Source organism: Crocuta crocuta, unplaced genomic scaffold (genome assembly GCF_008692635.1).
Source record: "Crocuta crocuta isolate KB4526 unplaced genomic scaffold, BGI_CrCroc_1.0 scaffold323, whole genome shotgun sequence".
Taxonomy (NCBI): domain Eukaryota; kingdom Metazoa; phylum Chordata; class Mammalia; order Carnivora; family Hyaenidae; genus Crocuta; species Crocuta crocuta.
Window position 1 is genome coordinate 262,516 of NW_027536465.1, and position 12,466 is coordinate 274,981.

The 12,466-nt window shown below is 54.8% G+C and overlaps 1 protein-coding gene across 2 annotated transcripts in view; it reads left to right on the top strand.

Annotated features, from left to right (window-relative positions):
• P2RX3 (purinergic receptor P2X 3) overlaps window positions 1-12,125 on the top strand; it is a 27,019-nt gene extending 14,894 nt beyond the window's left edge. The window contains exons 9-13 of one of the 2 annotated variants that reach the window (XR_013331262.1): window positions 9,074-9,167; window positions 9,443-9,508; window positions 10,103-10,180; window positions 10,602-10,882; window positions 11,346-12,125. Coding sequence is in view for 1 of the 2 variants with exons in the window: in XM_077748754.1 (XP_077604880.1) it covers window positions 9,074-9,167; window positions 9,443-9,508; window positions 10,103-10,180; window positions 10,602-10,715 (352 nt within the window). In the remaining variant the exon portion in view is untranslated. Of the gene's footprint in view, window positions 1-9,073; window positions 9,168-9,442; window positions 9,509-10,102; window positions 10,181-10,601 lie in introns of both variants that reach the window. The other variant, XM_077748754.1, reaches the window with a different exon arrangement.
• Window positions 12,126-12,466: the final 341 nt, after the last annotated feature.

The following is a 12,466-nucleotide window of genomic DNA, read 5'->3' on the forward strand; positions in this document are numbered from 1 at the left end:
ATGCAAAAAAAAAAAAAAAAAAAAAAAAAAGCAACCGGAAGAGAGACGCCCAGCAGCGATGGCCGGGAAGATGGGACAGAAGCAAACGGTGCGTCCAGCAGCGTCTGATTCGTAGCTCTCCTCCGAGCGCTGCTGAGGCAGCTTTGCTACTAAAAGGCAAGGCGGTTTTGGATTTCCTCTCTTGGTGTCTGGGACATAAAACACTTGTTCAGCTGCGAGATGTTCCTCACGCGGTAGGTGTTTCTAGTGATCGCTTCGTGTTGGAAATGTACCCACGGCAGCTTTCACGAAGCTCAGGAATCTGGCACCTGCTCTGTTTCCACGCCGAAACGTGCGGATCAGCAAGATCTTAGGCCAATTGACAGAGAAGGAATCGAAAGTGTGCCCTTGGCTTTGATCATTCTCTCTGCAATCTGGGTTTTTCTCCTTCCAAAAGCCATGTGTTAAAAGCAGCCATTTCCATCATCTCCACAGAGACATTCGAAGGCCCCTTGGATGGGGGCGTATTTTCCTTGAATTCTCCATGATCCATTTTCTTCTTTGTTTAGGCTGAAATGGGAGAGAGGCCATTAGAGCTATCCTGAATTTTTACAGCCTTTTATAATTTTCATGTCTAGTCTATCCTCACAACAACCAACTCTATTGCAGAATATGATGGCTAAGCCTCCCTGAGCGCCTACCCAGTGAGGCAGGGACTTAGCAAGTGCTCTTTGTGGATTATCTTATCAACTCTGAAGGACTGTATAGCTGGAAACCGAATGCTCAGAGGCTTCATTATCTGCCCGAGGCCACACAGCAAATAGTGCTGGACCGGATTTCAAATTCTGACAGCCTCCAGAGCCTGTGCCGGTAACCACAAGCATCCTGATAGGACCGTATGGTTACCCCCATCTTACAGATGAGGAAACTGAGGCCACAAAGATTACTCCCAGAAACAGACAGCTAGCGACCTGGCTTTCAGGTAAATCTTCCAATTGTATGTGCATTGATCTTTCCCTGCCTCATCAAAGGTGAATTAATAGTAACACATAAAAAGACCAACAGCAAACCATCGTTTAAGTGTCCGCCCCTGAAGCTGATTAGGCTCCGAGAATATGAGTAAGTAAATATGGCTTGGGGTCTTCACTAAGGGAAGGCATCCCAAGCTGCTCAGAGGATGTTGCCCACCCCCATGCAGTGCGTCTGCCAGGAGATATTTTCCTATCAATACAAAATCAACTGTAAAAGTATATTTCAGCTGGCAAAACGGCTTCTCACCAGGCAAAAGCTTTGCTGGGAACACCACTTCCTTCACTTGGAAACTCACATTCCGGGCCCGAATTTTCCCTTACAAGTCCAACCCCGATCCTGCAAGTTTGTTGCTATTTTTCCTGTGGCGGCGGTAACAGTTACGTGTCCCTGCTTTAGGAAGGAATCTCCATCACTCTATGGGATCGTTTTTCTAAACAGATGTCTGACAGCTTCCCAAGGATTTCTACATTGTGATAAAACCCTTCTCCATTCAGTAGTCAGTTATTGACTGCGGACTAGTGCAAATGTCAGCCCGGCATGGAGAGGCGTTTTTAAGAGCTGGAGCCTCCCGAGGCTGGAACCGGGTTGCTTCTGGAGTCATCGAGTTTCCTCTGACCTGGGGGATCCTGGCAGCGGGCAGTGGCGGCCCACTCCGGAGGGGAGGACTCTGAAGATCTCTTCCAATTCCCGATTATATCAGGCTTTGCGGCTAATACAAACAGGAACGAGACCAGTTCCTACAATCAAGTGAAAATGGTATAAACCTGAACCCAAATAGCAAAAATGTTTATATGGAATATCTTTTGTGCTGGAGCAAGCCAAGAATAATTAAGATGAAGCAGAGGTGAAGCAGAGAGAGCCCAGGCAGTGGGGACAGGGGGCCCGCGGGACCCCTGCAGATGCTCAGTGTGATCGTCAGCAAGTCTCAGCCTCAGTTTCTTCTTCTGTTAAATGGGCTGTTTAAAGGGGATAAGGCCCCTTCAGGCTCTAGAAGTCTGAATCAGGGCATGTGGGTGTCTGGGGAGAGGCTTTGGAAAGTCAGTCTGCTGAGGCGTGCACTATTATTTATAGACCTGTCACACTGGAACGTAGTTTCAACCCTGCCCAGCAGAAGCACATCTGACAAATGATTTATTGCGGTAATTGATGTTTGTACTTACTCATTCTTTATCTATTGCTGCTCGTGACATGAGGGAGCACGTGCACGCACACACACGCACATACACACTCCTGACCCTGACAGCTCCAGCCCTGCCCGGCCGCCCCCCCCCCCCCCCCCCNCCCGCCCCCTGCTCCCTGCCCCATCCGGGCTCAGTGGCCACAGGCGCCCAGCTCCATTCTTTCCTCGCAGGTGCTGGCATCATCGCTTCCCCAGCTGTGTGGTCTCTCCCTGACAGCTGTTGTCCCAGGGCACCAGCTTACCAAGTCCTTGCCCACCCCGAGGCCACCATGAAGTCTCCTTCCTGGCCCCTGGCCCCGGGGAGCGGCCATTCGAGCTCAGATCCCGGCTGTGTCCCCAGCAGGCCCAGGAGCGGGAACAGAGCGGCTGTCCTTCTCTCCCGCCCAATGATGATCACGGGATGACGTTCACTGAAAGCTCTGTGCTTCACACCCTGCAGCTCACAGACTCCTCTGTCACACGCCAGCGGCTCCCGCAGGCACCTCCGCTTCACATCTGGGGAGACGGAGACGCGCCGAGGTGGAGGACTCTACCCCAGCTGATGGGGGCTTGGGAGCCGAGGCACAAGCCGAGGAGGGTGTCGTTTCAAAGCCCCTCCGCCAACAGCGAGGGCGCCGAGCAGCTGCAAGGTGTCAGGGATGCAGCCGGTGCGGAAGCCCCTGGCCCAGTGCTCCGCACGTGTGATGTCTCTACTCTTCCTGCTTCTCCGCCCCAGGGGCTGGTTCCCACCGGCAGCGCTTACTCTCCCACCCGGCCACGGGCCACCTGTACATGCTTTCTATTTGGGAGAGCAACAGCCTGATGCCACCTTCTAGCAGCTCCACCTGAAGAACGGGAGCGTTCAGAGAGGCCGAGTCGGGAGGAGGAACCCAGAGGCAATGTTGCTTAACTCAGTCCGTGAGAGGTCAGGAACCTCAGGAACCAGCAAGGGCTTACCCAGCTCCCTAGTGCACTCAGTAGGCCCTCAGGCAACGGCGGAGAGTGAGGCCTGGCTCCGAGTCCAAGCGGTCAGCTGCAGTCTGGGGCAGCAGGTGCTGCAGCAGAGGCCTGGGCCCTGCAGAGGCAAGGCAGGAGGCTCACGGGGCGCTTCGGCCTCCGTCCCACGCTGATAAGCCAGCTCTGGAGAAGGAAACAAAGGAAGCACCTGATGCCTCGTGTTTGCCAATCTCTGCGGCATAAATACACCCCCCTTCTCCACTTGAAGCTACAAGCATGAGGTGGCTGAGCGTGGAATTGGGAAGAGCTGCACTCGCGGGCCCGGCCACTCCCACCCGCCCCTGGCCTCCAGTCCGCTGAGCTCCTGCGGCTTCTTCAGAAACACTGTGTCCTTTCCCATGAGACGGCTTGCGGTTCCCTCAGCCAGACAGCTGCCGCCGCCTCTGGCCTGCTCACCTCTCACCTCTCCTTCCAGGCCTCAGCTGTGATGTCACTTCGCACAAAGCCTTCCTTGACCCTCCGGCCTCGCTCAGCTGTCTGCACTCAGTGAGCTCTTCGAATGGGACTCCCTCCTTTTCAGCCCTGATGTCGACTTTAGCTACTCAGAGGAGTGTGTGGCTGTTAGTATTCCTCTCCGTCTGGTGGGAGCAGAGCTTGCCTAGCACAACGCCTGGCATAGGGAGGTGTGCTCTAAATATCTGCAGGGCCCTAGTGGGTGAATAGGAGTCTGCAAGGTGGGAAGGGGCGGACGGGGAACAGCATGGGCAGAGGTAGGAAGTGCGTGTGTAGGAGGTGTGTTCAGGAAGTACGGAAGGCAGACAGTGCGGTGTGGCTGACACTTATTGTACGGGGCACTGAGAGGGGTCCTGGCAGTGGGTGAGGACAGTGGACTGGACCCGGACTGGGTGTTGGTGGTGGTGTTCTCGCCAACGGCATTTCCCAGCCAAGAACACCAAAGGTGGAGGGGTAGGAATCGGAGGATTTGGGAGAAATCAGGACCGGGCATGGTGTAGCCGAGCCCATCCCTGTTACAGAGAAGGGAGCTGGGGGTCCCTCTCCCAGCACTGCATGGCCAGCATGTGCTTCCTGTTCTACCCCCGGCCAATGGCTCCTGGTCACTGGGTCTGGGTCGAGACCCTCCTTCCCAATGCAAAAGACCCCCCAGCTGGAGAACTGAAAGAAATTGGCCAGGATCTAACAGAAGTCAGGCAACGAAAATAATAGTCTAGAATGCTGGCTATGAGTATGGGCTGGGCACTGGACTGCCTGAGTTTGAATCCCAGGTTCACTCACTGACTGTTGGTTTGGGGACCTTACACAAATTGCTTTACCTGTGTCGTCCTGGTTCCTCATCTGTAAAATGGGAAGAGCAACAGTGGACAATCCCATGAGGTTGAGTATTAAATGAGCTAATAGGTGTCATGCACTTGGCACAGTGCTGGGCACATCGTAAGCACTCAGTCTGTGCTGGATGTTCTCACCACCGATAGGACTCTCCCCAGGAGGCCGGAGAGTGTAGTGGTTAAGGTAAACGTAGATATTATTTCATTTATCATGATCCTGGGATAAGAAAAGAAAGGGACAAGCTTTAGGCACTTCTCTTCCATCCTCCGCATGGCTCTTTCTGTTCTCACCACTCCGTTGAGGAAGAAAGCTCTGAGGTTTCTGCTTGGCCAGGGTGGAAAAATTAGTCAAAGACAACAGAACCACATCCAGACCTCTAAGACTCTTAGAGGGAATAATCCTAGCAATGTGGCATCATTGGATTTTGCCCTCTCTCCCTGACTAATCTTGCAAAACTCCCCAATTTTTTAAAATGTTTATTTATTTTGAGGGCAGGAGAGAGAGGGAGACGGGATCCATAGCAGGCTCTGCACTGAGAGCAGAGAGCCCCATGCAGGGCTCAAACTCACCAACCGTGAGATCATGACCTGAGCCAAAGTCAGATGCTTAACCACTGAGCCACCCAGGTGCCCCCGAAACTCCCCAATTTTAACTCACTCTTTCTTCTTTGGTAGGTAACTTCTCCCTGAACCTCAGGTCTCTCAGCTGGAAAATTATAGGTGTTTGTGTCAGTCAGAATAAATATCGCTAACTGCTGTAACAAACACCCCCTCAGCTCGGACATTCACACAAATGTTTGTTTATTGCTCACAGCACAGTTCACCCTGAGTCAGCGCGGTCATTCAGGGAGCTGGGCTCCTGTTACCTCTCAAATCAGTCTCCCCTAGGGCCTGAGTCCACCCCTAGTTTCCCCAGTGGCCGGCCATGAGAAAAGAGAGGATAAACAAAGTACACTGTTCCAACACACCTCAGCCCACATTTGACAGACCTCGCTTCCATTCACATTCCATCGGCAAGAAGTAGCCAAGGGCCTCACCCTAGCTTGATACAAGAGTGTGGGCAGCACAGTCCAGCCACATGCCAAGAGAGAAGACGCCCCAGACCCCGGTGCCACAGGGGTGGGCCAGATTCTGTGACCCTCACTGGCCACACCAGAGAGCAGAAGTCAGGACTCCGGGGCTCTTCCCTGCCTCTAGCCTGGGCCCTCCCTGCCTGTGCACTGTGCTTCCTCCCTCCCACCCAGGAAGAGAACCAGCCCCTGCCAACCCGCCTCCGAGGGTGGGTGGTTGGTGAGATAATGATCTTATCATACTTATTGCCTCTTGGAAGGCAGGTGCTGGAGAAAAACCAAGTCCGCTTTGGTTTTTCTCCCTGTTCCTTCACATTCCTTCCCAAGATAAATTTAGCCAGCCCTCGCTCTGAACGCAGTGGCCAGGATGCTGACTTTTTGTTCTCCCAGTCAATGTGTGTGAGAGCGTTTTTTTTTTTTTCATGGCTGTAGCCTCAGGCTGGGAATGCAGACTTCAGGGGCACAGTCCCGGCCACTGCCCTGCCCCAAACACCTGTGACCACCGCCTCCCTCCAACCCCGGCCAGGTGCCTGTGGACATCAGGTGTCTGAGTCTCCAGGGATGTGAGCAGAACATGGAATACAGACGGGCTCTGAGACCTGTCCTTACTGGCCACCTAGAGCTCAGAGTCAGCACATTCAGGATTCAGGGCAGAGATGGGAATCCCGGTTCAGGCAGGCCACCTTCTCCTCTGTCTCCCCATCTATAAAATGGGTCCACATGCCTCCTTCATCAGATTAACTGCATGAGGTACTTGTACTGAGAGATCTGTATATTTTCTTAGAGGGGGATGGTCTACGCTTTTTCTCAGGCCCAGCTGAAAGCCACAGTGAGGACTTCCTGGAGCCTTCTATCCATTCCAGATGCTTCTTTTCTGAACTTCTTTATAATCTGAGAGGCCTCCTTGGGGAACTCTATTCTTGGACCTCCTCATGATCGTAAGAGTGACTTCCTTTCTGGGGTCTATTCCTGCATCCTCCCTGCTGGTGTGGCCTGAACCACTCCATTCTGCCTGGTCTGTGACGCTGTCTGCCATCACCCAGACCATATCTTACCATATCTTTAAAGTGGGTCCAGCCCCTCCAAGACCTTGCTCTCGCCCTATCCACCAAGACTTTGTTTCTGAGGGTTAGGTCTTTGGGCTCCTTTCAGCCTCCTTCCTGGGGCCACTCCCCTTTCTCCTCTGGGTCTCAGTCTCTAGATGATCATCCTGCCCCTGACCCCTGTTGGCTGCAAAGTCCACAGGACACACCTTCCCAGGTCAAGTTCCCCAGGGAAGCTTCCCCTCACTGACTGGCTTTCAGCCTTGCTTTTCAGCCTGGGGCAACAGGTGCACCATGTGGGGACACACACACACACACACACACACACACACACACATGCACGTGCATGCACACACGGCACTGGCTATGCCCAGACACAGGTAGACACGGGAAATGTGGGGCCCAGACTCCTTCCTGTCCCAGTTCACCTCTTCTTCCTCTGATGGCCTGTGGATGCCTCCCACAACTGCACCCACCTGGAACCAGAGGGTAGGGAGCTTGGCGAAGGCAGACCAGGCTCCCAGGCCCTGCAGAGAAAGGCTGAGAACAACAGCAGAGGGTCCAACCCAGAGATCGTGACAAGCATCACGACAGTGACAGATCTGCAAGGGGGACAGGAGCACCCCTCTTCTCATAGACATGGAAAGTGACACCCTGAGCGCTGGGTCACATAAAAGGCCACACTGCCAGCACGAGGTGGAGCCAGGGTGTGGACCCGTTTCTGCCTACCTCCGAATCCGTGGCAGACAATGGCTGATATTTTACACATTTAGATGACTCTTCCTCAAAATGATCTTGTTCCCAAGCCTGTGAAGTCTCAGCACTGGGCTGAGCATTTTACTCTCCAGCCAGTACAAATTCAAATACAAATAACTGTGGGAGGGGCAGCACGGCTTTCGGGAACCCTTTTGAGGAAGGAGTTTCTCAGACTCTGACTCTGCAGGGAGAGGCCTGGGAATCTGTGGGGATCAGAAACACTGAAGGGGAGGGACGCCTGGGTGGCTCAGCCGGCTGGGCATCCAACTTCAGCTCAGGTCATGATCTCATGGTGTGGATTCAAGCCCTGCGTCGGGCTCTGTGCTGACAACTCAGAGCCTGGAGCCTGTTTCGGATTCTGTGTCTCCCTCCTTCTCTGCCCCTTCCTTGGTCATGCTCAGTCTTTCTCTCTCAAAAATAAAATAAAGATATTAAAACAAAAGAGAGAGAGGAAGGAAGGAGAGGACAGGAGAGAAGAGAAAAAGGAGAAAGAAAATACTGAAGGGGACCCAGCGGGCACCAAATAACACCCATGTCAAACCCACACACATATGGGGCTTTCTGAGCCCCTTCACTCCATCATCTCACTCAGCCCTCACCTTGTTCCTGGGATACTGGCTCCAGTATCCAGGAGCCCATTTTACTGCTGTGGGTTAAGAGAATACACTGTGCTGACACTAGGGTTTTGCCTACAATGGGCAGATGGGGGATCCACTGGCTTTAAACAAATGTAGTTCACATGCTTACTGACTGTGAGGCCACAGCCACTCCCTTTACCTCCCCAGGCATCTTCACAGTGAGGAGCCTGGGGTGGGGGGCCCCATTCTGAAGGTGATCATTCTTAGCGAGGTTCCTGGCACCCAGCAGCCCCGTGCAGAGAGGGTGTAGAGGATACAGTCTTGAACTTGGGCAAATCTAGCATTGAGTCTCAGCCAACTAGGTGAGGCTGGACAAGTCACTTCACCCTCCTCAGAGCCTCGCTTGGAAAACAGAGCAGTCACGTCCCTACCCAGCAGGTCCGTGATGCGGGTAGAAGGAGACAAGGTGTCTGAAAGTGCTTCTTAAAACCGCTCTATAAATGCAGATGTATTTCTTCTGCATGAACAATAACAACAGCCAACATCTCCTACGTGCTTACTGTGCTTACTGTGTTCCAGGCACTGTTCTAGACCCCTGGTGTGTGTGGTTCCATTCAGGTCTCACAGCACCCCTGTGACACAGTACTTCTGTATTATTCCCAATAATAAATGAGGAACTCGAGTCTCAGAGAGGTTAAGTAACTGGCCTCAGGTTGCCCAGCTGGTAAGTGGCAGAGCCAGGCGTTTAACCCAAGGAAACTGAGAAGCCCATCAGGAGGGGAACATCAGCAGTGAGCTGGGCCCTGAGATACCCAAAGAAATAAAACTGAAGGCGCTTCGAGTTCAGCACGGCTCAGACATTCGTACACATCAGAATCATCTACGGATATTATTTAAAAAGGCTGAGCCCTGGGTCCCACCCACAGAGAGGCTGATTCCACAGGTTCGGGGGAGGGCTGGGAATCTGTCTTGGTAACAAGCCCCCAAGATGCTGTCTGTGCAGAGGGCCAGCTAACCTCACAGGGAGGATGGTGGCAGGTGTCCAGCCAACCGTTGGTAAAAGTTGCTCAGGAAGTGCGGATTCTAGGCTCTAGGGGACCCTGAGGGTTCAGGTAGGAACCCACCGTGCAACCCACCTTCCACCTCTGGCCTCTAGGTTTGCCAAGTACTATAAGCTGGAGAACGGCAGTGAGTACCGCACACTCCTGAAGGCTTTTGGCATCCGCTTTGACGTGCTGGTGTACGGGAATGTGAGTCCTCGGGCTAGGCAGGTGGTTGGGAGGCACAGGGGAGGACACCCAGCACAGGTAGGGGTGGGGGGGGTGGGCAAGGTCCTGCCACTGACTAGCTCTGAGAGCCTCAGCTAGTCACACCGCTAGCCTCTTCACCTGTGCCGTGGTCCGGCTCCACCAAGAACCCTCCACCCCATGGGCTCTCTGGCTGGGAGTCCCCGTTCTGTGTCTCAGGCCTCAGCACCTCATGCCTGACCCTCTCCACCCGCTCTCCTTGATCTTTGTGCCTGCAGGCCGGCAAGTTCAACATCATCCCCACCATCATCAGCTCCGTGGCAGCCTTTACCTCTGTGGGAGTGGTGAGTTTAGCCCCTCCAGGCTCAGACAGGAGGCCAGCCAAGGTGGGGCTCCAGCTGGAGGTGGCTGGGGGTGGGGGACGCCAGGCTTCTACCTAGAATATAAAGCCTGACCTCTTCCCAGATGCTTCAGTCTCCCCCACCCCATCCCGGCTGGGTCAGTCCTGAGTGAATACCTCCAGTCACAGAGAGCTCACTACCTCCCCATTTGCAGGAGGTACAGACCTGTACAGAGTTCCTGCTCTGTGAGGGAGAGGGAGGAGGCTCCAGGGGCCCACAGACCTAGGGAACAGAGTCCTGCTCCCAGGGACTCCTTACCCCCTCATTCTCTGCTTCTCCCATCAAGTCCTCTCCCCGCGTTTTGCTCCGGGGTCCCTGCCGGGAGCCAGAGACAAGGGTGATGAAGACATTCCGCCAAGCCCCCCAACATTTGCCCCAGTGGGAACATCAGTCAGGTGTCTTTGGAGACTGCCCCGGCCCCCAGCCCCCGGCCTGCTGCCCCCCTGAGGGCAGTCCTTCCCACTGCCACTTCCGGCTACCAGGCCCCTCCCATCTCCTCCCATCGGAGCACTGAGTCTGCCCTGCCTCTTCCTTCAGGGGACTGTCCTCTGTGACATCATCCTGCTGAACTTCCTCAAGGGGGCCGACCAGTACAAAGCCAAGAAGTTTGAGGAGGTGAGCTGGCGGGGGGAGGGGTGCAGGTGCATGAGAGGTGAAAGGACTGGGCAGGGAGTGGCGCTAGGCCCCGGGGACTCTCGGTCGCTCCCCCTTTTGGGGACTTCTTAAGCGGAGCTCATTGTGCCTCAATGCAAACTGGGGGACCAGAAGAGGGATTTGGCCAAGAATGGGCTCTGTGGAGACCCTTGGGGGTTCCGTGGGTCATCACTGTCGACACCCATCTGCACATTGCCCCCTCTCCGCTTCTGGTTAGCTCAGGTTTCTGTCTGCACTTGGGGTGCGTGGAAAGACTTGGGATCACACAGACTTGCTCGAGCTCCTTGACAAGGAGGCCGTGCGCCCCACCTGCTGTGTCTGCCAAGTGGGGTCCCCAGGAGGACCTTCCCCGTAGCTAGAGCACGATAATGCCACCCTGCAGGTGGACGAGATGACGCTGAAGGGCACCGCCTCGGCCAACACAGTGTACCCCAGCGACCAGACCACCGAGGAGAAGCAGTCCACAGACTCGGGGGCCTACTCCATCGGCCACTAGGGCCTCTTCCCAGGGCCCCTGTGCGCACCCTTGGGCTCCAGGCTTCCCAATAGAGACCACCTAGGCAAGGATGGGAGGGATGGGGGAGGGGCCTTCATTGCTGCTGCTCACCCCATGAAGCCACGCTGGACCCAGGTGTCTGGGCCTCCCAGTGCTCTGGCAGACAGGTAGTGCTCCCTGCTAGGACCTCACTCTCCCCTTCACCCCTTGCCTCGCCCCTGTCTGCTTTCCTGGACCCCTGAGGGCAGTAGCACCGGAGCTGTCCCCCTTCCCAAGAGTAGAGAGAATAATAGTAATAACGAGTGGCCACAAGTCACTACTAAGTGCCAGCCAGGGTCACACACATTATCTCATTTAACCCATAGAATAATCCTATGATCCTATGACGTAGATATTAGTTTCCCTGGTTTGAGGATAGACTGAGGCTCAGAAAGATTGAGTCATTTGCCCAAGGCCACACAGCCAAGAAGCATGAGAGCTGGGATTTAAACCCAGATCTAAACCCATCACCCACACCCCATAAGAAAAGTGAGAACTCCCCAGCACATCTGCCCCTGCTGCTTCAGCCCTTCCCACGGTGACCAAGGTCAGGTTCAGCTTAATAAAGAGGAAGCCCCATGCTTTCACCAGGAACTCGGGACCCATCTTAGGGAAGATCAATTAGACAGTGACGCAGGAGTCTCTTTCTCTGACTTGAGTGGATCCCCAGTTCAGAGGGAAACAGGAAGCATGACTGTCAGTCAGGTTTTCCCTTGCTCTGTCCCCAACCAGGAGAGGGCTGTTCTGTTCTCTCTTTGGGACCCCCACATACCCACACACATTGGGCCCCCTCACTCCAGGAGTAGAACTAGGCCCCCCTAGACTGGGGCATGATTCCCAGACCCCGGGGCCCTTTTCTAGCTGGGCAGCGCTCCTTTACACCACTGGCGAACAGGCTGCAGTGAGGCCAGTGCCCTGTGAGCTGCAGGCTCCCCGCCTGCAGGCCCCCCCGCCCCCCGAATGGCCCTAATCAGTGCTCAGTCTCCTAGTGCTAGAAAACCTCTTGTCCTGCTCTCCTGGTTACAGATGAGCAAACTGAGGCCAGAGAGGGGAAATGACTTGTGTCAGTTCAGGTGGTCAAGAGAGAACCAGGCTGACCTGGCGCTGAGGGAGGGAAGCAAGACAAGGAGTCAGGGGGACTTCTGGGGGAGCATCTGGTCCCCCCACACCTCCATCCGCCTGACACCCCCTCCCCGCTCTGGGCTGGCCTCCAGTGAGAGGCCCAGGAATCTCCCCAGGGCAGAGTTCCAGAGCAGATTTAGGTCTTAAGGAAGCCTGAAGAATATGCAATGTGGGGTATCTTTTTAAAATAATACCAAATTAGGTCATGGAAGGGGAGGCCCTGAAGTATCCATTTCATTAGCTCCCAGTAAAACCACCTCTGGAAAAGCTGGAGCGTAAGCATGACTGTGTGGTCTCAGTTGCAGCGAGCTGGCCTGGAGACGGAGGGCTCGCCCCTCGACAGAAGGTGCAGGGAGTCGGGGAGGGGGCGGCTTTGGGAGTCACCAGGGAGGGACCAGTGTGGGGGAGCAGTGGGCACTTGCAAAGGCCTGGCTGACTCCAGTGATTTCCCCCTGCCTCCCTCACCCCCAGGGGAGAACGGGTTAGATTCCCTCGCTCAAAACCAACACCCCCCCCCCCACCTCGTCCTCAGGCTGGTGGGATAACACCTCCCCAGGGGTGCCCTCGGGCATCAGGCAGTGTCTGGAGAT